The following is a 26640-nucleotide window of genomic DNA, read 5'->3' on the forward strand; positions in this document are numbered from 1 at the left end:
CGAACGCCATCACCATATTTTCTATACTGAAACTCTTTCCGCGTTTGGTTTGGTGTTTTTCCGGGAATTATTTCCATACGCGCCAAATTTGAAAAATGATTTTTCCCCAAAATTTCACCATTGAAGTGAAAGTTGTCACCTTATGCTCGGCGGGTTTCTTTTTAAAACAGAATATTTAATGTTTACGAATTTATCGCCATTATTAAAATATTACAAGTAGTAAGTATGCAAAATAAAATTGTTATTATACAATAATTATTTACAGTTGTATGTAAAATGGTGTATGTAATCTTTTTAAGATCTCATAGCCATTACCACATCATTAGGAATTTTACCTTCCTGTAGAGTCTTGGTAAGCAATTCAGCATTGGCACCAAGCTTGGTTAAAGGATCTGCAATTTGATGAGGTCCTCTTACCCAAATCAGCTGGTCTAGCTCTTTACTCTTGATCATTTGCTTTACTACTCCAATCTCCCTTCTCAGCTTTCTTTCTGCCACATCTGTCGTAGAATGTACACTCTCATAAGTGTCCTTGTTATCTATAATGGCTCTAACAGGCAGGTTACAATCTTCACCTAGCAGTTCTTGCATTGTCCATTTGAATGCAACCGCTGCATCTAATCCTCTTGTAAGACTGATAGCTTCTGCCGCCAGTGTTGACGTCACCACTCTATCAATCTTGTTCGCTCTCCAGTCAATTGGTGCACATTTGCCATTGTTTGGATTGACAAGAAACAGTACATATCCTTGTGTACTGTCAGTACCACCGTTCAAGTTCCCATAGGAAGCATCAGTGAATAGCCATATTTCTGCCTTTGATAGATCACCCAGGTTTGAGAATCTCAAAATAGCTTTACTTTCCTTCAAATTAACCAAGGTTTTTTTGGCATGTTTGAGATCAGCAACTGTGCCACCCTTGAAATGTGTTGAGCATGCAATCATGTCAAATGATAAATCTGCTCTTGTTGATCTCACTGTCCAGTTTAGCTGTCCAGTCATCTTCCTTAGCAGAGACAGCTCATCAAAGCTCATTTCAGACTTCAGCTGCCTTAGCCTTGCGGGCTCAATCTCAGGAATGTTAACGTTATCAACATATTCTGATTGGTCAAGTGTGATTCCATGTTTATCCTGTGTGATCTGGAATCCAGTGTACATAAAACTTCCTCTCTCTGACTTACCAACTTTGAAAGTGCTTAGTATTGCTGGCAAAACAACTTCATGGAAGTGCTTTCCTCCTGCATTCAGGAAGTCATCCACATGCAGACCAACTAGCGCTTCTAGCTGTCCATCAATAGTCAGGTAAAATAAACCAGAGTCATAGGTACATTTCTTGAATCCTAGCTTTGTCAGCACATCTTCAACTTTAGTGTACCATTGCCTGCTAGCATCTCTAAGACCATACAAGCATTTATGTAATAGCCAAAGTTTACTTAGTGCATTCGCTTCCTTTGGAGGTTTAACATACACTTTTCGGTTCAGCCTTGTGCCTTGTAGAAAAGCCGATTTTACATCGACAGTCTCTATCGCCCATCCTTTAGCTGAGGCGATTGCTAACAGGGTCCTTAGGGAGTACTTCTGCATAGTTGGAGACTCCTTAGGATACTCATCTTCCTCTTGAAACCCTCTTGCCGTCAATCTGGCTTTTACCTCTGAACCTTTTTGTGTCAGAACCCAAGTAGTGGTTATCCTTGTTTGTCCTACATCCTCAACTTCTTCATATGTGTCAAAATCCTTTAGTTTCTGTAACTCAGCAGCCTTTGCTGCATGACATTCTGGTGTATCTCTCTTCTGTTTTGGAAGCATTACAGCTAAGACTTCCTCTTGCAACCATGTTGCCAAGATTTGTTCTTCATCAAGTTCCATAATGTTGTTGGTATCTGCAGTTTTCACTGTCTTCCCATTGTCTAACCTAACCACATGTGTATCATCAACTTTTTCAGTCTCCTCTGTCACTAACATTGCTTCATCTTCATTTTCTGCTGATTTCACTTCTTGATGTGCAAAGTCAGCTGAGAATTGCTTGCCATTATCTAGCTTTACATTGTACCAGTGTTTGTACTTCCCAGCTTTCTTTCCAGCTTGACTAATGACAACTCCTCTCTCCCATTTTCCATTGTCTTTGTATTCAATTCTTTGGTTCGGTTTGAACCTATCTGGGCTTCCAATAATGTTTCTGTTATCATTAGGTGAAGCTGCAGCTTCATTTGGTGAAACTTCATCTGATGTCGTTTCAGTAGACACTTCATTTTCAGTTGCGTCTCCTGCTGTATTTGCAACATCGGTTGATTGTTCTGCTTGCACCTCTTCTTGCTGCTCTCTAGCCTCTTCAAACTGCTCTTCCTCTTCTGATTCTTCTTCTGCCTTGATGATTTTCTTCTTCTTTGCCTTCTCGGCAGTTGCTTCAGCATCACTCTGTTTGCCCTTAATCAACCTGTTGAGCTGCTGCTCTTCATCTCGCAGCCTCTCAGAGAGTGTTTCTCCTGCTGGCCATAGGCGGTTGGCACTTACCCTTACATAACCCATGGATGTTCTGATTCCAATAACCTTGCCATCCTGAAAAATCACTTTCGCAGGACCTCTCCATTGATCATCTTTCTCACGCTTGTAGTACACAAGATCTCCTGGGTTATAATCATGATTAGCTGATCTCATCTTGCGGTTGAGAGCCAATTTCAGCTTCTCGCACTTCTCGGCTTTAGCAAAAGCTTCCCTGCAATTCTGGATTGCTCTGATGCTTTCTAGCAAAGCCTCGCTCCTTGGCTTGACCTGAGAGACAGGGATTGGATCAGTCATGATGTTGGGTAACCTTGGAACTCTCCCAAAAGTCAACTCAAATGGTGAGTATCCATAGACATTTGTGAGTGAATTCTTCACAGCACATGCCCATGCTACTGCCTGTTCTAGCGTCATCTTTGGATAGTCCCTCCTTAGAATCATGACAACAGAATCAGTAGTATCATGATTCTTCTCACCTATGCCATTTTGCCACGGCGCATAAGCTGCCGTGGTGGCATGATAAATGTTGGTGCTTGCACAGGCCTCCATCATTGCTTCATTGATGAATTCGCCTCCATTGTCGGTAAGAATGATGTCTGGAGCTGTGAAATATCTTATCCATTCTGTGAATAGTTTGTTTACAATTGTTTCTGGTTTCTTATCAGTAATCACAGTTCCAACTGTATATCTTGTGAACATGTCTACAAAGTAGAGTATGTAATGTTTATCATCCCATTTCTTTAGATCCATTGATACCATGTGATTGAAATCCTTTGCCATGGGCAACGCAACTGCTGGTCTGTCAGGATTCCGCTTGCGCATTATGCATCCCTCACAGCCATCTATGATTGTGTCTATCATCTTGCTGAATTTCGGGTCCCATTGTTCAGCTGATTTCAATAACTCAACAAAGACTTTCTTTGGTCTGTGACCAAATTGCTTATGCAACTTTACCAACATCCTGTTTTGAACATCTTCATTCTCCTTTAGCATGTTAACAGCATGTATTTCTTGCATCAAATGATTGTCTTTGTGTTCATTGTCACCAAACAGGTTTAGAATAAAGTGCCCTGCACTCGTGGTATCAACTCTTATTGGCTTTCCATTTATTGTAGCAGTGTCATTTCCCATATCAAGTGTAATGCCTAGCTGTTTCATGTGTGTCTTGGACATCAGCAATGGAATATCACTACTGATTGTATCAACTTCAATGCGATGTTGTTTTCCCGCTACTATAATTGGGATTGTGTAAGCATTTCTTGTAGGTAATATTCCTTCATTACCAAATTGGAATGTCTTCTTGCTATCATAAGGCCCTTCGATCAAATTTGTAAGCTCATCAGGAACTGATGACAGAAATATCTCCATCCATTTTTCCCCAGCCACAGAGGATGTGCAACACGAATCAAGTGCAGCACAGTTTATTGCCTCTGAAGTAAATTTGCTTAGCTCTTCCTTGTTTGTGGTAAAGAAAACTCTTTCAGACTGGTCTTCATCTGTATCTCCCTTCTCTTCATCTTCCCCTTCACTCACAACCTTATCAAATTGTGACAAAAGTGCCTCTTCTTCTTCAGCCGTTTCAACATTTATCAGGAAAACTTTACCCTTTTTACGGTTAAAATTGTTTCCTGAATTGAAGGTATTGCCATTAAATCTATTATATGGACAATCTCTGTTGAAATGTCTAAAGGAACCACAAGTTTTACACTTTAAAGGTTTCCCCGAAATGGGGTTGGGTGGATTTACAGAGTTGGCTTCCCTGCTCTCTTTAGGAACAGAACGGTAGCCATTCGAAGCATTATTATTAGACTTTTTATGATTATTATTATTGTAATTCTTTGTATAATTGTTTTTATACGAATTTTTCTTTTGCCACGCTGCATAAGCTTCTTGGTGCTCCGCAACAAAGGCTTCTAGCCCTGTTTTGGATGACCCTGACGATACGACATTACCCAGGCTATCGGATAACATGTCTTTCATCTTTTGCTTTACAGCCGTGTACATAGTATTAGTCTTAGCTTCTTTTTGTATATCTACCACTCCCTTTACTAATTCGTATTGTACCGCACTAAGCTTCGCCCCTAACATAACGATAAAAGCGCTGCATGTGTCAGTAAACGTAATTCCTAGAGTTTTGCATTTATTGTAAAAACGCTCATGCTCTTTTAGGTATTCAAGGATTGTTTGATCATTAGACCTTCTATAGGACCATATGTTGTTAAAAGCTTCGATTTCGCTCTCTCTTGTAGCCTTACCAATGTGTTTGTCCAAAAAAATCAATCACAACTTTAGCCCCTTCCGCGTTTCCTATCAATGTTTCTACAGGGTGTGCGCAAAAGAAATCTTTCTGGATATTATCTCCAAATGAGATGCTCTTATTCGGCAACGCATATGCTAACATAGGCCCCATCTTCTCTTTCTTTATATCGCAAAAACCCTGCCAAAGAAGTACGTTGTTTTTGTAATCTTCATAATGTTCAAATTTGTTTAAATCCGGCGGATCCGCCCCTATCTTCATTCCTTCCGACATTTTTTTTTGCTCTTTACCTAGGGTTTTGTACACACCTTTAAGGTTTAATAACTTTGTCTTTCAACTCTTGTTTCAACACCACTATTTAAATGGTTGTTATTGCTACGCTACTTATTTAAAATTAATTCACCAGAAATGAACTATCTACTTTAGAGATTGTTATTCTAGTTGTTATTGTTGCGCTACTTAACTGTGTTAAAATCAAGCTTTCACTTTAGGAAAACTATTTCTTTAACTTTGTTCTTGTTGCCCAACAAATTTGTATTATTCACCTGTATGCTGCCATTTTATTAAAAAAAAAAAATGCTTATATACGGTTGTGTTGTAGCCACACCTCTTTGGAGGTTAAACAAGGTCTTTTTGTATTTTTAAACACTATTGCTTTTAGAATAGCTAAGTTTTCTCTGGAATTGTAGATTTGTGGTTATTGGATTATCTTAGATCTTATATGCAGAGTGCCGTAGATCTTTTTAATTTAATTCGATTATTTAAATCTAATTAAATTAACTAAAGCTCTGTTACTACTGATATATACCTAAGATTCTCCAATGGACACTATTTAAGTAACACCACACTCTACAGGTTTCCAGCCATTTTTAACTTTGAAATACAAAACAATTATATAGACAAAAGTATTAAAAACCCTAGATACTCAATACGAGCGAATGTTCTGTAATCATAAAAACATATGAATAAACCAATCAGCAATTAATAATCAAATTAAAGAACATCATCAAAACATTTAATATTAATTTTATTATAGATAAAATTCATATATAAATAATCTTCATAGACAAATGAACAGTTGCACATTTCCATGGATAAACAAACTGAAATATAAATAAATACATTTTAATAAATCAATAATATGATAAAACTAGACATTTAACACTGAAAACTTAACTCAATATATTTAAATAGCATGAAACCACACCAGGACACATGTAAAGCTTTCCTGAAATGGAGAACTCAATCGGTTCAGTAGTTATCGCAATCTTGAGCTACAGACAAAATACCTTACAAGTATATAATAGGATAATTGATATAGTTTAATTATGAGTGTACTAAATAAAAAGGCCTTAACGCGCAGTTGTAAAATGTACTTTCTGCTGAACAACCTATCTTTAAATCTAATATCTAGATACCTATCAAGCAGTGTTTCGGAGCCGTTTGATTTTGGTGCGGCTCCGGCTCCAACCTAAAATCAAGAAAAACTCGACATATTTTTCCCCGATAAAAAAATATTTTTTTATTTTTGACTTTTGAAGGTTTTAAACGTTCAATTTTTGATAAAAATTGACTTGAAAACTTTAAAAGGGCATTTGCACATGACAAAACAGAGTTACCAAATTAAAATTTATAAACAATCTCTTTATTTATCTAGTCCGGAGCCGTTTTTTAACGAAACTTACGGCTCCGGCTCCAGCAAAATATGGCGGCTCCACGGCTCCGGCTCCGAAACACTGCTATCAAGTTTTATGATATATTAACTCTCTTTATCTGCTTATTTATTTAGCAATGTTAAAAGTTTCAAATCTATCTACCTAAATATTTAGGTATTTGTATATTAATGCTATAGAACTAAACTATTTTCATTTAGACCAAAGAACTGGCCCGGCCTGGTGATTTGACACAGAATACAAGCTTTGATTTTGAGTTTAACCAAGTAGAGAAACCTTTTGAAACATATGCAGGCGTCAACGTCAGACTAAGGTTTGTGCATTTTTTTCGTCTCAGACAATAACTCTGTCGCGACGTTCCAATTTTAACCCTTTTTTTTCATTTTTAAGTACAAAATAACATAGGTTTGTTTTTTATTTTAGATATTTCCTGAAAGTGACAATGGAAAGACGTCTTACAAATTTAACCAAGGTAGGGTTTTTAGATAGAGATGCTTATTAATATTTCCGCCAAGTCAACTATTTTTTAGTTTATCTTTTAGGTGGTTTAATCAATTCTTGATCAATTCAATGGGGCGGGGTGGGAGATGGGGGTATTAACCTTTCCTGAAACTTGCGGCCAGGGTTTCGGATCCGCATTGATTGTATGTGGATCCGGATCCGGATCCTCAAAATTTGGTCAGTGCGGTTCCGGATCCTTGATAATAAAAATAAAATCACCAAATTTTCAAAAAAAATTTATTCTTTAATTCGAAGTCAAAAATACTTTTAATTTTCAAGTCTGAACCTAAACCTCAAAGATTGGCTCTCATCAAGAGAATGTCTGAGATTTTATATAAAGGGAGAGGTCATTTTCTAGTAAATTCCGTAAAGGTGTGTAAAGGTGTGTGTGTTATAAGGCCTAAAAATAGTAGTAGAACGATAAGGTGCTCCCTATTGTTCTATTCAATAGGGAATACAAATATATAGAGCACCTTATCGTTCTACTACTATTTTTAGGCCTTATAACACACACACCTTTACGGAATTTACTAGAAAATGACCTCCCCCTTTAGGTAGATTTTTCCATTTGTTCCGCAATTTTTTGAGTCCAAGGATCCGAAACCCTGCTTGCGGCAAAAACGTTCCAGTCGTTTAATTATATACCTACATATAGACATCATGTTTCTTTAGTATTTATAATAGGGTTGGAGTAATATTTTAATGTTCTACTTTAGGAATTAGATCTTGCAGTTCATACCCTCGCCACCTATCCGGACATGAATAATCCTATCAAGATGGAGGTAACAATTTTTTAAAATTCAAATCCTATCTGCTCCTTCTTGTAAGACATCAAACTTTAATTTTTATTATTCTTTCAGGGAAATTTAAGTGAATTGTTCTTACATTTTCTTGTTTTTATAAATTGTTAAAATTGTTCTTGTTTATTATAGGTTGGTATTGAAGAGTGTCTTCATATCGAGTTCGAATACAACAAGTCAAAATACCATCTTAAGGTAAATAGTCCTTGTTAATTATGTTTCAGATTTTAGATTAATATAGTACATATTATAAAAATAATAGATTCCATTTGATGTTTAGGTCCTTTTTTGAACAAAAAACATCTGTTTAATATCAAAAAAATGATTTTATATTGAAAGTTGTGATTATTTAAAGTTCTATTTGGTCAGAATCAAGATAATACATGGAAATATTCCTTTATATTTTAGGATGTAATAGTTGGGAAGATATATTTCTTATTGGTCCGAATCAAGATAAAAATATGGAATATCCCTTTATATTTTAGGATGTAATAGTTGGGAAGATATATTTCTTGTTGGTCCGATTCAAGATAAAAATATGGAAATATCCTTTTATATTTTAGTATGTAATAGTTGGGAAGATATATTTCTTGTTGGTCCGATTCAAGATAAAAATATGGAAATATCCCTTTATATTATAGTATGTAATAGTTGGGAAGATATATTTCTTGTTGGTGAGAATCAAGACAAAGCATATGGAATTTATTAATATAGGATTTAGTAGTTGGGAAGATATATTTATATTTGTTCCGACTTGAGATAAAAAATATGGAAATATCCTTTTATATTTTAGGTTGTAATAGTTGGGAAGATATATTTCTTGTTGGTCCGAATCAAGATAAAAATATGGAAATATCCCTTTATATTTTAGGATGTAATAGTTGGGAAGATATATTTCTTGTTGGTGAGAATCAAGACAAAGCACATGGAATTTATTAATATAGGATGTAGTAGTTGGGAAGATATATTTATATTTGTTCCGACTTGAGATAAGAAATATGGAAATATCCCTTTATATTTTAGGTTGTAATAGTTGGGAAGATATATTTCTTGTTGGTCCGAATCAAGATAAAAATATGGAAATATCCCTTTATATTATAGTATGTAATAGTTGGGAAGATATATTTCTTGTTGGTAAGAATCAAGACAAAGCACATGGAATTTATTAATATAGGATGTAGTAGTTGGGAAGATATATTTATATTTGTTCCGAATTGAGATAAAAAATATGGAAATATCCCTTTATATTTTAGGATGTAATAGTTGGGAAGATATATTTCTTGTTGGTCCGAATCAAGATAAAACACATGGAAATAGCAATTATAAAACGAGAGACTTGCGGCACCGGACCAAACACATATGTGGAAAATGAAAATATTGCCAAGTAAGATTTTTATCATATTCAAAATATTTTTACTTGATGTTAAGGCAGGGGTGTATATTCTGCACAAGATTTATTTATTTTCCCCTGCTACAAAATTTTTTATCCTCCCCCCCCCCCCCCCTTAGTTTTTTTCTCACCAAGTAGGGGGAAAATGGAAAAATATTTAAAGAACTCTATATTTTATTTATTTTATCCCTCCTACCACATATTTTTTTTAGTTTTTTTCACCAAGGAGGCGGAGGGAAATTGAAATTTTTTTTTCAGTTTTCTTAATTTTTACATTTTTTTTCCCTCCAACCACTTATTTTTTATTCCTCCCCCCCCCCCCTTCCCCTGAGCAGGGGATCCCATGTAGAATATACACCCCTGTGTAAAGGCTTGCAATTTGTTGCTTGTACTAGATTTAGTTGTCTGCTATGCCATCTTCTAATGCTTAATCATTTCTCGCTACATCAGCGTAAGTTTTAACACACTTGCTCTCTGAAGATGTGTAAGGTTCAAGTCTGAATCACACTACTTACTATTCAACGATAAATCCAGATTAATAGTAATGCGTGATGTAATATCTGATCATCACTTGAAATATTATTATCAGAATCCTTTGCTACTGATGAAAAACCTTACCACTTTATTTAATTGGAAGTAGAAAATATCTATTTAAGTGTTCAAATGTTATTGCAGTAAACTATCGGTAGATTGTCTGAATTAATTTCTTTGTCAAAAATACTTTTGAAGGATTATCCAATGTCTACTTTTGATTAGGTATGAGATCATGGATGGTGCTCCTGTAAGAGGAGAATCTATACCTATTCGTGTTTTCCTTGCAGGGTAAGTTGATATCTTTTCAGTCGTGTACCTACTCAAGACTATATCATCCTTAAGCTGTTTTAACTGAAATGTTTGTCTGTCAAATTAAGTGGTCCTTAGAAGAATGTTTTAAAAGATATTATGCAAGTATTAAAATAATAAGAGGTGGAAAAGAAAATTGTTCAAAAATCATTCTTATGGAAAATGTAAAAAATAAAAGGTAGGTAGTTGTTGTCAATTTTTTGTGTAAATTGATAATAATTTTACTTAGGTATGACCTTACTCCAACTATGCGTGATATAAACAAGAAGTTTAGTGTGAGATATTATCTAAACTTGGTCTTAGTGGACGAAGAAGATAGAAGATATTTCAAACAGCAGGTTAAGCATTTTTTGAATTTTTTAATAGAGAGGGGTCCGGGGGGGGGGGGGGGTTCACAATTTTAGTACATGTGATTCGATGACTCATAGAAACAAATTCTTATAAACACTCTTACCATTAGTCAAGTGTAATATATTTACAGTAAAAATTAAGAAAATATTAATTTGGCCAAAAAATGTCAGTAAGTAATTTCATTTGTTAAATCATTTATTATGTTTACCTTTTAGGAGATAACCTTATGGCGAAAAGGGGAGCGTAGTCGCAAGCTTCCCCTCTCCGGTACTCTTTACCAACAACAACACGCCTTGGCTCGCCACACGGCGGGTGATCAGCCCACAGAAGGCGTGAGAACGGCTCCAACTCCCTCCCTGCCGCCAACACCCTGTGTGGACGGCAATCCCGGTTTTCCAGGCACAGATACTTTTTATTTTTTTCGCATATCTACTTAAACTTTTTTGGTTTTCACTTAAAAGATATTTTGAAAAAGGAAGCTTTCTACACTCTACAGGTAATTAGGGTCGGTCCGTCAGTCCGTAACAGTTTGGTAAAGGTTACCTTTACCTAGCTCATTTCGTTAATTTACACATGTCAACATTGTCCTATCTATTTCAAATTTGGCATGGTGATTCCTGTATTAGTTAGATACGATTTAAAAAGCGTAGAAACTCTATACTCGTTACCAAAATGTCCGTATGTCGAATTAAAGCATATAACGGTTATCTTTTTACATTAATTTCGACATGTTAGAATTGTCCTTGTCCTACCCAGGTTATTGTAGGCAGTGGGGTCTGTTCTGTTGGCCCAAAACTGGCAGACCCATTTTAGATTTAGTCTGAAGTTGTTGATACACGTTTACAACGGTTTAAAACAAACCTGAAAGAAAAATAAACCAATAAGTAAAAAACACAACAGTTTCTTTATTTTTAAAAGTTACAATACATATGTTTAATTTCTTAAGGTTTGGGCTTTCTACTTTGAAATTCTTAGGCATTTATCACTTGAATATAAGAGTCATTTTGAATTGTCAACAAGTACTTTTTAAGAATTGAGCTTATTTAAATATAACTTACTTCGCAAGGTTTTTATCTCCACGTTCAACTTGGCCCAGATGTTACACCAGAGATCCTCAACCAGCCTCTTCAAACAAAGCCGGCGTTCAAGTTTTCTTCACCACAGAGTGTTCTTTAATTGTAGCAGGAGCCGTTTCTAGCTACACCAGTTTGTCTTGAATACAGGGTCCAATCCTTAAAAAGGAAAGTATCATTAGCATGGAGGAGAAATATGCCTTGTACAAGTTTCTTTTCTTCATGATTATTATTTTTTCTTATTTGTTCCAACAACAAATTAGTTACCTAGTATTCTGTGGGTTAAAGCAGCTCCTCAATGGCTAGTTGAGGCCCACGAAGGTCCAAGTCCACAAGTCCAGCTTCCCGGCCGTCCCAGGTTGCAATATCAACAGAACCGTTTCCCGTCAATCCTCAAATTAGCTCACATGAGATTGGAAATTTGTTAACATCTGAATTTCAAATTTCTATTTATACCTATCCCCGTTTTCTTTTCATTATTTTATGGGCTGTCTTTCTCTCATCTAATTGTAGAATTTTAAATGTTTTTACCTTGCAATAAGCTCATAGTACTTGGAGTTTCATTTTAATAGGTTTGCTTGACTTCTGAAATTATAATATGCCTTTCATTTTCACTGTTAAAATTCAAATGGATTTACAATTTAACATTACAAGATTCTTACATATAAATTGTTAACAAACAAATCTTTTTATTGAATCTACCTTTTTTTAAGGATTGACCACGCAGTGTAAAAAAGATGGAGTTTTGCTTTAATTATCTTAAATTATTTTTAACGTGGCCAAATCATATATAACAATTTTCTAGTCTGATACTTAAATAAATTGGTCTTTTAAATTTAAGAAGAAACAAATTTCAAAGGAAAATTAAGCCAATTTAATAATATAAACTACAACTAGGTTTCTTTGTTTCTCGTTGAAGAAAGTAGCAGGTTCGAGTCATCGCCTCTAGCCAGAGGGGGGAATCCATAGGCGTAGATAGGGAGGAGTTTCTGAGCCTCTAAACAGATAAATACTACAGTCCTATCGATTTTAAACTTTACATGGTGATTCCTATAGAAGTTAGGTATGATTTAGAAAGCGTAACAACTCTATAATCGTTACCAGAATGTCCATACGTTCATTTAAATCATGTTCATTTTTAACTTTTTTGACAACAATTTTTTATATGAAATAGGTACCTAATTATCCCATATATTTGATTTTTGAATTTTTTGTTACCACCGCCGTAAATTAATAATACTAAGTATTTGTATGACACCCATAGGATCAACCATAGGGAACTCTATTCCCAGCCAACAGGAGTCACTAGAGGAGGAAGAGGAAATAGTTGAGGAGGGAGAGACGGCTAATTCTACTGCTGCTGATACCAGTGAACAGGTGCCGGTCTTAGTTTTCATTAGATGTCGCGTTTTTTTGTATATATGCCGGATTAATTAATGTACAACCCTTCTTACCCCATTCTGCACCCGACCCCCCCCCCCAAAAAAAAAAAAAAAAAATCTGTCTTAATCAACTAAAAAAAATAATTTATAATTTTATGACTCAAAATGATGACTAATAGTCAAACTAACCATTTGATAATTACAATGCTGATGTTACGTTTCCTAGATAATACCCTATCATACCAGTAATCATAAATAAAGATTTGATTGGACAATTCTAACACGTTAAGGTTTACAATAAAAGTTAAAGTTGGTGGTCAGGGAATACTTTTCACTTTTAAATATTATGCATTACATTACACAGGTGCAATCCAACGGAGAAACAAACGCTAGCGATTCAAGTAGTAGCCAGGAAGCGGCTAAAGTAGCAGCTGCTGCACCTGAAACCAAGGCTGAGCAAGTTCAGAGCAGCGGCGATGATGCAAGTGAAAAACAATCAGAACCAGGGACAAAAATAGATATTTAGCATTAATACTGTTTCTGCTCTTTAATTAGGGTTTATCGGTATATTCGGAATCGTTATATGATCCATCACTATGAGATTTTAAAGAATAGAACAGAAACTACCCCATGAAGTACAGGACCAGCAAAAAATGAAGCCGGGAGCATTAATCTTTAAGACTCTTGTTTCAAGTTCAAAATGTTTTTCTAACTCCGATTTACTGATTTTTTATATTTCTTAACTATAGTGTAATGTTTTTTTTTGTATTTATTCTATTTGATTGTTGATCAGAGCCAGTAACCAATATATCCAGCATTACCACAACAACAACAACAACAGATAGTAACGACAATTACCAACAAAAACAAGATGGCGGCGGTGAGAATGGCGGGGAAAATGTAGAAAAAGGCGTAACTCCGGAAACAGCTGCCCCAGTAAAATCGTCACCTCCTGACATTGTGAGCGGCACCGCAAATCTGAGCATTGGTGACAAAAATGGCGCGAAAAGTGCTCCACAGGATCTGGATGTTGTTTCCTCTATGGTGATGCCCCCCTCCTCCCCGCCCCCAGATATGGATGCAGGTAGTCCTTTATTTTAATAAAATTGTTTGTCTGCCTTTTATTTTCTTAACCATTAAAACATAATAGTAATGGGGAAGGGGGGGTTAAAGCAACCATCTCGTAATCAATAAGTAAATGGCACTAAGAATTCGAATTTCGATCTGAAATTTTGCATCCTTGGTAGGTCTATTTTCCCTATATCGAACAAAAAGTTTGAAAAGTAACGGCTGACGGCTCAGATTTTATTATTACAGCTTTACATAAAGATTTGCGCTGTGGTATTTACAATTTGCTTAACAAAACAAAATCTACATAGTTTGTTCTATTCTCAATCTTAAAAATAATACTTTCAAATAACACAGTGCCTGCATTATAGATTGATAAAATGTTTAAACTTTTCTTAAATAGATAGGTTTTTATTTAGTTTTTACGATATTTATTTTCTTTAATTTATAATAGTCCCTGATGATGAGGATGATAACGACTTGGGGCGTGACTCCCCCCCTGAGATGTTGGACACCCCTTCCTCCCCAGAGGATATTGACCTTCCAGATCCACCAGGAAAGTGCGGATATTTGTACCTAACAATCAATTTTAAGAATTAAACGAAGAAAAAAATTAAATAGAGAAATAAATAGGTATAAAATTGTAAGAAAGATTTAAAAATATTTTCTCGTATTCATTCGAATCCGGTGGATAGGAACCGGTTCTCATCCATACCAAAAAACTATGTCTAGCATCGTATTATATCCAGCTTTCTACGAATATAAAAATGTACAATCATAAGATTAAAACCAGTTTTTAGCCCGTGCCTTCGGCACCTCGGGGTTAAAAAACTGGTTTTAATCTTATAATTGTACATTTTATATCCGCGGGAAGCCGTTTATAATACGATGAAAGAAATAACTATTCTTACTCCAACCTTACTTTATCTGCATCTTTCCTTAGAAAATTATTAATAAGTAAACGTAAATCCGCAAAAAAAAATGCTTAGAATCAATACAAATATGAAAGAAAAAAACTTGTTGTTTATTATTATTTCTTATTGTATTTTTCAATATATCAAAGTGTATGATTATGTATAAAGGGTACAAATATCCAATTTGCAAATTCATTAGGATCTGACCCGGACACAAACTCACTGGGCAAAAACTCCCCGCAGCTCCAAAAGAAGAAAATTGGTGGCAGCAGTGAAGCCGCGGCAGTTTAAACCAAGACAGAAAATAACAAATTAGCTCCTTTTTTATTCTACACCAAGAGTTAACCAAAATTGTCTTTTTTAAGTCGATTTTTTATCAAATTTTCCTAAAAAAAGTTAATTTTAAAATAAGTTGGTAAAATTATTTTTCGGTTATCACACTGCCGTGCAGTGAGAGAAATTTGAGGATTGGTTTAAAACATGAAAGGCAAATAAATCATAAAAGAATCAGTTTCACCGGCAACTAATGATATAATTAGTTTATTGATAAAGACAAATGATAGTATTAAAATGTTTGTTGGACAAAAAAAATCGAACAATAGTACTCTTCAAGATTTTTATAACATAAAACAACAACCATACCTAGTAAATAACTAAAAATGGCTAGAAAAAAAATAAACTCATCAAGTTGTACATATACTCTATGCAACTTAAATATAAACAATCATTTTGTCTAAATTGTAAAAATTAATTAGATTTTTGCTACATTCAGTTAAGTCATTAAATAGACAAAAATAATGTGATTGGCCTTTGTAAACTGTCCCACTCTTCATTTAAGTCTCTCTCAATTTGTATTCTCCGAATTAATAATGCCAATTTGTCATAACGTTTGGTAATTTGTATTAAACACACACACAGACACACACTAATACCTAAACCATGCTCTGCTCATGTATTATTGTTGTTGGATTCTGTAACCAAGTTGTCCATAATTGTCAAAGTTAAAGGGATGTTACATTAAAAAGATCATGTGTTTTGTTTAATCTTAAACCATATTTTTTCCTTTTGAGTTAATTACTATTTTTTTTCAGAAGTATTTATCTCAAAACATTTTTGTTAATTGTCTCTTGATCTTGTTGACGGAATGTCCCTATAAAACAACAACAACAATATCCACATGCTTTCAGCCATTTTTCACCAATATCAAGTAAAATAAAAATGAGTCATTTGTATCAATGATTTTACTTTTTATACGGCTTTTTCTGTTATGCTTATAAAAATTACCATTTAAAAAAAACTGTATTTAAATAATTTTTAATTCTAAGATTGAGTCATAAAGGTAAGTAAAGGGGGTCTTTTAGACTTCTCGTATACTACAATACATTAGGGCGACTTTTTTATGGTAACTTTTGAGAAACTTATTATAAATTTACATATTATGGCTGCTTTTTCGACCTTAGGTTACGAGATGTTTCTCTAGTTCCCCTCGCCCTTTTTTCATGAATTCGCTAAACTGGTGTTTCTTTGATTTTAAAGTAGTGATATTGTTGCATTAGTTAATACAAGAAAGGAAATTAAGTAGGTATGCTCAAGTTTACTTAAGCTGTTAAATTTACTTTTAGCATAAGTTTACTATAGCCCAAACAAATTCCACTCTGTATTATACATTATGATTAACCAGTTTTTATTATTTTATCATTTTAATTTTCATATTATTTTATTTTTATCTTATTTGTAATTGAGAATTATTATCAGATTTTTTTATTGCGGGCCTAACTGAGAAAGAACTTAAATGATTCTCATATAACCTTAAAAATGATCTTTTATAGACGTAATTAAATTTTTTTATGTACTGAATTTGTTAAGATTTTCTTTCTAAGAAAGTTAAAAAGTAATCCATTAGAAAACTTTATAAAAATTTATTATTATTAATGATTTCCTAAGATATTTCCTGGTGATTTTTAATCATTTTAGAATTAGTTTTGCATATGAGAAATTCTACTCGAGAACTAAAAAAATGATTGTTACGGTCAAATAATAAGCTAACTAATTTTATTTTTAAAGCGATGTTCTCAAAAAGAATGTTTTTTTTTTATAAAAATGGGGATATAAAGGATAAAATTAATGTTCAAACATGTGTACACTTAAATTTTAAGGTCAAAATGAATTTTCTTATTTTAATTAAGTATCCCCAATCCCTGAAAATAATGATTAAACCTAAATGATAGATCTGTGATGCAATGTTTTATTTCTAATTTGTTGGATGTTTAAATTTTAGACAAATATTTTACTCGCGTTTATCAAGTTTTTAAAAAAAAACAGACTTGTCTAAAATTTCAAATATCTAAAACCTTCTCTTTCTCTCTATGTCTCACCTATTTAAGTTTTTATTGATTTTAATTGATACAATTGTTGATATGATATGAAAAGATCATATGTATGTAATTTTAATACCTATGTATGTTTTATTAAGGGATTTTTAGGTTAGGGCTAAGAATTTTTATTATTTTTGCGTTTTTGTACCTACTGTTTTTCAAATCTAGAAAAAAGTCTGATTTATATTTTTCAATTTCTAATTTCAGCAGTGAAAAGGGAAAATTAAACTGTAAATAATACTGGTGTCCAAAGTTTTAGAAACATATTCTCCTATTTGTTGGGTGTTTTACCTGAGCCAAGTAAATTAAAATTCTGAAGCCTAATCCTTCATCCCTGACGTAAAATAAATCAATACCGAATATTTATGTATAAAATCCACGAATAGTTGGATAAATAATGAAATAATTATGTTTTTAGAAATGATATTTATTTATGATTTAGTGTTTGTATAGAAGAAGAATATTCTTAATTATTGATCCTAACTACACATTCTTAATAAAAGATACTGTTTAGTATGTTTTTATTTATTATTTTAATATATGATATTTTTTTCAGATATATTAGCTTTTATATTCTATAATACTAGTGTCTAGTGTCTGCGCACGAGCATTTATGGTCGAATATAGCGGCAGAAAATAGCCAAAAACCATACCAATACTTAATATCTAAAAAAATCTCCTAAAATCCTCCGATGATCAATGTAAATCTTTTTAAAATGGTATTGGTGAAGCCAATTTGTTTAAGATATCGAATTCGATATCTTAAACAAATCTTATATGCCTGTATTAACGATAAGAGCTATCAGTTTTGGATGGAAGGACTAACCCCAAATGTTAAAAAGCATCGCTTTTAAAATTATAGTCTTAAGCACCTAATGATTTGAATACTTAAAATGATTAGAACGTTTTTCAATATATTAGACTTTTTTAAATAAACATCCGTGATTTAAGTAATTGTGGCGGGTTGGTAAATAAGTATTTTAGGAGTTATTTTCTGTCTTTGGATTATATATATTTTAATTTAACCATAGTCTCATTAAAAATAAGGGAAAATAAAACAGATTTTTCTCATTAGAAGATTTTCCTTGGTTTTACATCTGCGTACATATTACAAACTTTACGCCGCGCTGTGTCGTGAGAGAAAGATATCAGGAATTAAGAGAAAAATAAACATCTTAATTTTTTTTTAAATGTTGAGGGGTAATTGTCCCAAGATGTGGTGGGATCATTTAACCATATTTTTTGGGTGAGAGGGTTGATTTGCCCATATATCCTGTGGGGTCTTTCTGCGGTGCCTAACCCTACGGGGCTACCCAATATAACCTGACCTGAGCTGTAGTAATCTAAACAAACTGACGACCCCCCCCCCCTTATTGTCAACAGTGCAATGTGTTTTAGAGTGGCCATTCACTAATGGAATGTTACTTAGTACACATTTACGCGACACACAGAATCGTATGTACTATTAGTTGTGCATGTAATTTTAATATATCACAATTATAGTTTTAGATCTTCTATGATTTAACAAATAAAAAATTTACAGATTTGGTGAAATTGATTTTATAAATGTAAATAAGCGTTCATTTTACGTTAAATAAAAGTTAAAACTAATGAATCCTTGTAAATTTGTCGCTTATTAACCAAAAAATGAATTAACTATCCTTAAATTCCATGCGCTGTAAATACGCTACGCGCGCCTACTTACGTTCGTCCCACACACACGCACGCGCAACAGACAACGGTGAGTATTCAATACTGTCAAAATTAGATATTAATTGTTCAAATTATCATTGTGATTGAATGACACTTTTGCCAAGAATGAACGTTATTAAGTATGTAGGCATGTCATTTCCTTTTACAAAATTAAAGAATATTTTGCAATTTTTCACGAAATTAGACCAAAATACAACATTAGATACGCAAAGAAATTTTGGTGAAATTATTTTAGATGTAAATATTTAAGTCATACAAGGCAAAAATTTAAGAAAAAAATTTGGGCTTTATCTTAGGAATTTTTTTCCCAGTTTGAAAAAGAGAGGGGTAGGTTTCTGGTAGAATCCGTAAAAGTGTGTGTTTTAAGGCTTAATTATCGTTCTACTACTGTTTTTTTACTTATAACTCATAACCTTTACGGATTTTACCAGAAACCTACCCCTCTCTTCTTACCCACCGGGTCCGTTAATTTATTTTTACAACTTTTAGGCTAGGTTTATGTCTATAGGGCCGAGCACTGTGGCTGCTAGGCAGGCCAGGGTCCTGAGCGCTGCGGCCATGGTCATCATTTTGTAGACGGGGGGAAAGAAGTATAAAAATTTTCAATTTTGGAAAAAAATTCCTAAGAGGACTACCAAAAACTGATTAGTTGGGTCCTACGACAAACGCAGGAGTCCCAAACGTCGGAGTGGACAAACGTCAGAGTGGACACTTAACCTAACCTATTTTAGACCATCTTATAGGTTTTTTAAATGCCTAACCCCTACGGGGGGCTTATTTGTTCATTCATCTTAACCTAACCTAATCTGTATAGAAATACTTCATAAAATAAATATTTCAACACTCCTGCGTTTGTCCACTCCGACGTTTGGGACTCCTGCGTTTGTCCTGGAACCATTAGGGGTACAAAAATTATCTTTTAAATGCTCAATTTTAAGTTAAATATTTATAAGGGGGGGGGAAGTTTGTACACTTATAGGAAATGAAATTCAGTATCAAAGTTTGGGAGGGACGTGTGGGCTTGTTTTTAAAGTTATCAACCTAATTCTTTTTGTAAAATCTCTTATATGACTGGATGTACACGGAAAACTTTGAAAATTGAATTTTGGTACTTTCCTTCAAGGGGCCAGTGGAGCAAAAGACCCCCCAAAACACTAAAAATATGAGTTCTGAGCTTATTTTTAGAGATATCAACCTAATTTTTTAAATGAAAACTTTTTAAAAATAACTGAACTTAGTAACCATTACACATTTCATTTTGGGACTTTCCTTGTAGGGGCTTGTGGAGCAAGAGACCCCCCAAAACTAAGAAAAGGAGTTCTGAGCTTATTTTTGAAGATATCAACCTGATTTTTTTCAAAGAAAACTTTTTTAAAATAACTGAACTAAGTAACTACTACACATTTCATTTTGGGACTTTCCTTGTTGGGGCTTGTGGAGCAAGAGACCCCCAAAACTAAGAAAAGGAGTTCTGAGCTTATTTTTAGAGATATCAACCTGATTTTTTTTCAAAGAAAACTTTTTAAAAATAACTGAACTTAGTAACCATTACACATTTCATTTTGGGACTTTCCTTCTAGGGGCTTGTGGAGCAAGAGACCCCCCAAAACTAAGAACAGGAGTTCTGAGCTTATTTTTGAAGATATCAACCTGATTTTTTTCAATGAAAACTTTTTAAAAGTAACTGAACTTAGTAACCATTACACATTTCATTTTGGGACTTTCCTTCTAGAGTCTTGTGGAGCAAGAGATCCCCCAAAACTAAGAATAGGAGTTCTGAGCCTTTTTTGAAGATATCAACCTGATTTTTTTAAAGAAAACTTTTTAAAAATAACTGAACTAAGTAACCATTACACATTTCATTTTTGGACTTTCCTTCTAAGGGCCTTGTGGAGCAAATGACCCCCCAAAACTAAAAATAAAGTTCTGAGCTTATTTTTGAAGATATCAACCTGATTTTTTTAAAGAAAACTTTTTAAAAATAACTGATCTAAGTGACCATAACACATTTCGTTTTTGGACTTTCCTTCTAACGGCTTGTGGAGCAAAAGACCCCCCAAAACTAAAAATAGGAGTTCTGAGCTTATTTTTAAAGATATCATCCTGAATTTTTTAAAAGAAAACTTTTTAAAATTAACTGATTTAAGTGACCAGAACACATTTCATTTTGGGACTTTCCTTCTAAGGGCTTGTGGAGCAAAAGACCCCCCAAAACTAAAAATAGGAGTTTTAAGCTTATTTCTTAAGATATCAACCTGGTTTTTTAAAGGAACTTTTTTAAAATAACCGAACTAAGTAACCTTTACAGATTTAATTTTGGGACTTTCTTTCTAGGGGCTAGTAAAGCAAAAGACCCCTGAAAACCATAAATATTAGTTCTGAGCTTATTTTTAAAGATATTAGGTAAGCTGATTTATTAAGGAAAACTTTTTTCATTTAACTGAACTACGTAGCCACAACAGATTTGCTAAAAATCAGGTTGATATCTTTAAAAATAAGCTCAGAACTCATATTTTTAGTGTTTAGGGGGATCTTTTGCTCCACAAGCTGCTAGGAGGAAAGTCCCAAAATGAAATGTGTGATGGTTACTTAGTACGGTTCTGTATAAAAAAGTTTTCTTGAGGTTGACTAAGTAACCATTACACATTTCATTTTGGGTCTTTCCTACTGGGAGCTGGTTGGGCAAAAGACCTCCAAAACACTGAAAATATGAGTTCTTAGCTTATTTTTAAAGATATCAATAATGTAGTGGTAATCAAGAGTGTGTAATGGTTACTTAGTTCAGTTATTTTAAAAAGTTTTCTTATAAAAAATCAGGTTGATATCTTTAAAAAAAACTCAGAACTAATATTTTTAGTTTTGGGGAGTCTTTTGCTCCACAAGCCTCTGGAAGGAGCGTCCCAAAATGAAATGTGTAACAGTTAGGTACTTAGTTCAATTACATTTAAAAAGTTTTCTTTGAAAAAATAAGGTTGATATCTATAAAAAAAAAAGCTCAGAACTCATATTTTCAGTGTTTTGGGGGGTCTCTTGCTCCACAATCCCCTAAAAAGAAAGTTCTAAAATGAAATGTGTTATGGTCACTTAGATCAGTTATTTTATAAAAGTTTTCTATAAAAAAAATTAGGTTGATATCTTCAAAAATAAGCTCAGAACTCCTGTTCTTAGTTTTGGGGGGTCTCTTGCTCCACAAGCCCCTAGAAGAAAAGTCCCAAAATGAAATGTGTAATGGTTACTTAGGTAGTTCAGTTATTTTTAAAAAGTTTTCTTTAAAAAAATCAGGTTGATATCTTCAAAAATAAGCTCAGAACTCCTGTTCTTAGTTTTGGGGGGTCTCTTGCTTCACAAGCCCCTAGAAGGAAAGTCCCAAAATGAAATGTGTAATAGTTACTTAGTTCTGTTATTCTTAAAAAGTTTTCTTTGCAAAAAAAAATCAGGTTGATATCTTCAAAAATAAGCTCAGAACTCCTTTACTTAGTTTTTGGGGGTCTCTTGCTCCACAAGCCCCTAGAAGGAAAGTCCCAAAATGAAATGTGTAATGGTTACTAAGTTCAGTTATTTTTAAAAAGTTTTCTTTGAAAAAAAATCAGGTTGATATCTCTAAAAATAAGCTCAGAACTCCTTTTCTTAGTTTTGGGGGTCTCTTGCTCCACAAGCCCCAACAAGGAAAGTCCCAAAATGAAATGTGTAGTAGTTACTTAGTTCAGTTATTTTAAAAAAGTTTTCTTTGAAAAAAATCAGGTTGATATCTTCAAAAATAAGCTCAGAACTCCTTTTCTTAGTTTTGGGGGGTCTCTTGCTCCACAAGCCCCTACAAGGAAAGTCCCAAAATGAAATGTGTAATGGTTACTAAGTTCAGTTATTTTTAAAAAGTTTACATTTAAAAAATTAGGTTGATATCTCTAAAAATAAGCTCAGAACTCATATTTTTAGTGTTTTGGGGGGTCTTTTGCTCCACTGGCCCCTTGAAGGAAAGTACCAAAATTCAATTTTCAAAGTTTTCCGTGTACATCCAGTCATATAAGAGATTTTACAAAAAGAATTAGGTTGATAACTTTAAAAACAAGCCCACACGTCCCTCCCAAACTTTGATACTGAATTTCATTTCCTATAAGTGTACAAACTTCCCCCCCCCTTTGATTAATATCTAAAAGGATTTTTTTACTGTTTCATGTCAACACTAAGAGTACGATATCGCTCTATCCTTACGTTGCGCTCACCTACACGCACACACACACACACACACGCATTCTGAAGGATGATAAGAAGGTCAACATAAAGGGAAGTGGGAAGGTGGTTGTTAAGAAACTTCCCTACAACTTTTCACCCTTTTTCTTCTCTCTAAAATCCTTACCTTTAAACTTAAAAAATGTTAATTTTTTTTTTTTTTTAGATTCACAGCATTATTTATATTAGTTAAAGACTGCTCTTTAGTTGTTATACTAAAGTAGTTATTTAACTTTAGCAACAAAGCTAAATCTGGTTTATTTTAACTTGTATACCCTTGTGTAATCTTTCACCCCCTTCCCTTTATTCCAGTGTCACCAACAAGTATTATATCTATCTATCTGTCAGTGACATTTTATTGTGTGAAAAGCTACCTTTGTAAACAGCGGTCTCTTAATTCTTATTTATTCTTGGAAAAAGTATTTTTTCAATATGTGATTGTTTATCAAATCATTTGTTTACCATTTACTAATTATAGGATATCAAGGTTGTTTCTCGTTTATTTTGTTATTTACAGAAATGTTTTATTATTAAAATGAATTAAAATCTTCAAACTTTGAACTAATCGTTTTGAAATCATTTTTTTACCACCAAGTTTATAACAAAGAATGGAAATGTATGGATTTGAGCGAATTATAATTGATTTGTTTATGTACAGAAGCATTCAGAAGGTTTTGGATTGTCCCCCTGGCAAATCATTTGGCACGCCACTGTTCATGTAATTTAGATATATATTCATATCTTGTACTATAATTGTTACCAATATAGAAAATTACTAGAGTTGGCTCGATATAACTATCTCGCTATTGGCTAGGTTTATTCAATGATTTATTTACTTTTTATGGATTTACAATATAAAATACACTCTATATTTCTATAAAATCCTTTCGTGGCATTCTTTTACTAAAAACCCACCTTGTATTGGCATAGTTTAATAACCAATTCAAAATTAATCTAATAACCTTTACAAACTGACATTTTAATTCATACATTTTATTTCACAAATTCACTCTCTTTAGATTTTTTTGAAAAAGACGACATTGAATATGTTTTTGAAAACATGTTGTGTTCATCACAACATGCTGTAACATACACAGTGGTGGGTTTTTATAAAAAGAATGATGCGTTATTTTTTTTTATCTTTCCTTTGCCATAAAATCTATGTACTTTTCTATGTCTCTCTTTCTCTCCCCCTCTCTGTCTCTTTCTCTCTCTCTCTCTCTGTCAACAATATTTTCTGAAACAATATTTTTCAATTTTGTATACTTTAGCATGTAAACTAAGGCTTTAAAATTGTAATCTTTATCCAATGCTGATGTGGCTCATTTGGTTAAGGTGTCAGGTTTGAGATGTTAAGTTTCAAGATGAGTGGTTCAAGACTCACCACTGAAAATTTTTTTTCAATCTTATATACTTTGTCATGTATATTAAGGCTGTAAAACTATAATCTTTATCCAATGCTTATATGGCTCTTTTGGTTAAGGCGTTAGGTTTGAGATGTCAAGTTTCAAGGTGGGTGGTTCAAGACTCACCACTAAAACATTATGTTTCTTTCAATTTTATATACTTTTGCATGTAAACTAAGGCTGTAAAACATTAGTCTTTGTCTCAAGTGATATAGCTCTTTTAGTTAAGGCGTCAGGTTTGAGATGTCAAGTTTCAAGGTGGGTGGTTCAAGACTCACCACTGAAACATAATTTTTTTAAATCTTATTTATTTTGGTACATAAACTAAGGCTGTAAAACAATAGTTTTTGTCTCTTGCTGAATCAGCTCTTTAGATTAAGGTGTCAGATTGAAGATGTCAAGTTTCAAGGTGGGTTGTTCAATAAGATATATAAGTTTTCCGGAATTTTAAAGTTAGGGGGAGATTTGAAATCTGCATCAAATTTTGAGGATTTTTTATAAAATTAGTTTTTTCTATAATTCTTTATCTAAAAGCGGAAATGCAATTTAAGTTAATTAATTTTGGCATTTGTGATTGGTGGATTTAAAAAATCTGCGCTCTGATTGGATGGCGTACATCATTCAACCAATTAGAGCGCAGGTAGTTTAAAATCCACCTATCCTATTGGTCAAAATTAATTAACTTAAAATGCATTTCCGCCTTTAGATAAAGAATTATACAAAAAACGAATTTTATAAAAATTCCTTAAAATTTGATGCAGATTTAAAATCTCCCCCTAACATGAAAATTCCGGAAAACTTATATATCTTATTGTTCAAGACTCACCACTGAAACATTATTTTTTTTTAAATCTTATATACTTTGGCATGTAAATTAAGGCTGTAAAACTATAATAATTGTCTCATACTGATTTAGCTCTTTTGGTTATGGCGTCAGGTTTGAGATGTCAAGTTTCAAGGTGGGTGGTTCAAGACTCACCACTGAAACATTATTTTTCTTTCAATTTTATATACTTTGCCATGTAAACTAAGGCTGTAAAACATTAGTCATTAATAATTGTCTCATACTGATTTAGCTCTTTTGGTTAAGACGTCAGGTTTGAGATGTCAAGTTTCAAGGTGGGTGGTTCAAGACTCACCACTGAAACATTATTTTTTTAAATCTTATTTATTTTGGTACATAAACTAAGGCTGTAACACAATAGTGATTGTCTCTTGCTGAATCAGCTCTTTTGATTAAGGTGTCAGATTGAAGATGTCAAGTTTCAAGGTGGGTTGTTCAAGACTCACCACTAAAACATTATTTTTTTAAAAATCTTATATACTTTGGCATGTAAATTAAGGCTGTAAAACTATAATAATTGTCTCATACTGATTTAGCTCTTTTGGTTAAGGCGTCAGGTTTGAGATGTCAAGTTTCAAGGTGGATGGTTCTAGACTCACCACTGAAACATTATTTTTCTTTCAATCTTATATACTTTGGAATGTTTACTAAGGCTGTAAAACTATAGTAATTGTCTCATGCTGATTTAGCTCTTTTGGTTAAGACATCAGGTTTGAGATGTCAAGTTTCAAGGTGGGTGGTTCAAGACTCACCACTGAAACATTATTTTTTTCAATCTTATTTACTTTGGCATGTTAACTAAGGCTGTTAAACAATAGTAATTATCTCATGATAATTTAGCTCTTTTGGTAAAGGTGTCAGGTTTGAGATGTCAAGTTTCAAGGTGGATGGTTCCAGACTCACCACTGAAACATTATTTTTCTTTCAATCTTATATACTTTGGAATGTTTACTAAGGCTGTAAAACTATAGTAATTGTCTCATGCTGATTTAGCTCTTTTGGTTAAGACATCAGGTTTGAGATGTCAAGTTTCAAGGTGGGTGGTTCAAGACTCACCACTGAAACATTATTTTTTTTCAATCTTATTTACTTTGGCATGTAAATTAAGGCTGTAAAACTATAATAATTGTCTCATACTGATTTAGCTCTTTTGGTTAAGGCGTCAGGTTTAAGATGTCAAGTTTCAAGGTGGGTGGTTCAAGACTCACCACTGAAACATTATTTTTTTCAATCTTATTTACTTTGGCATGTAAACTAAGGCTGTAAAACAATAGTAATTATCTCATGATACTTTAGCTCTTTTGGTAAAGGCGTCAGGTTTGAGATG

General features: G+C 33.4%; 1 protein-coding gene and 2 long non-coding RNA genes across 5 annotated transcripts in view; 2 read left to right on the forward strand and 1 right to left on the reverse strand.

The window, feature by feature from the left end:
* LOC145317636 (vacuolar protein sorting-associated protein 26B-like) overlaps positions 1-14451 on the forward strand; it is a 19695-nt gene extending 5244 nt beyond the window's left edge. For all 3 annotated transcript variants that reach the window (XM_080158786.1, XM_080158797.1, XM_080158801.1), the window contains exons 6-17: positions 6627-6739; positions 6850-6898; positions 7644-7709; positions 7860-7922; positions 8981-9111; positions 9874-9939; positions 10190-10298; positions 10527-10710; positions 12649-12761; positions 13131-13269; positions 13557-13850; positions 14289-14451. In XM_080158786.1, coding sequence (XP_080014912.1) covers positions 6627-6739; positions 6850-6898; positions 7644-7709; positions 7860-7922; positions 8981-9111; positions 9874-9939; positions 10190-10298; positions 10527-10710; positions 12649-12761; positions 13131-13269; positions 13557-13850; positions 14289-14434 — 1473 coding nt within the window. In that variant the 3' untranslated portion in view covers positions 14435-14451. The remainder of the gene's footprint in view (positions 1-6626; positions 6740-6849; positions 6899-7643; positions 7710-7859; positions 7923-8980; positions 9112-9873; positions 9940-10189; positions 10299-10526; positions 10711-12648; positions 12762-13130; positions 13270-13556; positions 13851-14288) is intronic.
* On the reverse strand, positions 10732-12537 carry LOC145317689 (uncharacterized). Its single transcript, XR_013879066.1, has 4 exons — positions 11916-12537; positions 11652-11776; positions 11370-11543; positions 10732-11172 (listed from the first exon to the last, which is right to left on the reverse strand). It is a non-coding gene; the product is annotated as an uncharacterized LOC145317689 (long non-coding RNA).
* A 345-nt stretch (positions 14452-14796) lies between the features above and the next one.
* On the forward strand, positions 14797-17636 carry LOC145317692 (uncharacterized). The gene is made up of 2 exons (XR_013879068.1): positions 14797-15729; positions 15936-17636. It is a non-coding gene; the product is annotated as an uncharacterized LOC145317692 (long non-coding RNA).
* Positions 17637-26640: the final 9004 nt, after the last annotated feature.

The sequence above is a fragment of the Acartia tonsa genome, chromosome 1 (assembly GCF_053477335.1).
Source record: "Acartia tonsa isolate MP-2025a chromosome 1, ASM5347733v1, whole genome shotgun sequence".
In the NCBI taxonomy this organism is placed as follows: Eukaryota; Metazoa; Arthropoda; class Copepoda; order Calanoida; family Acartiidae; genus Acartia; species Acartia tonsa.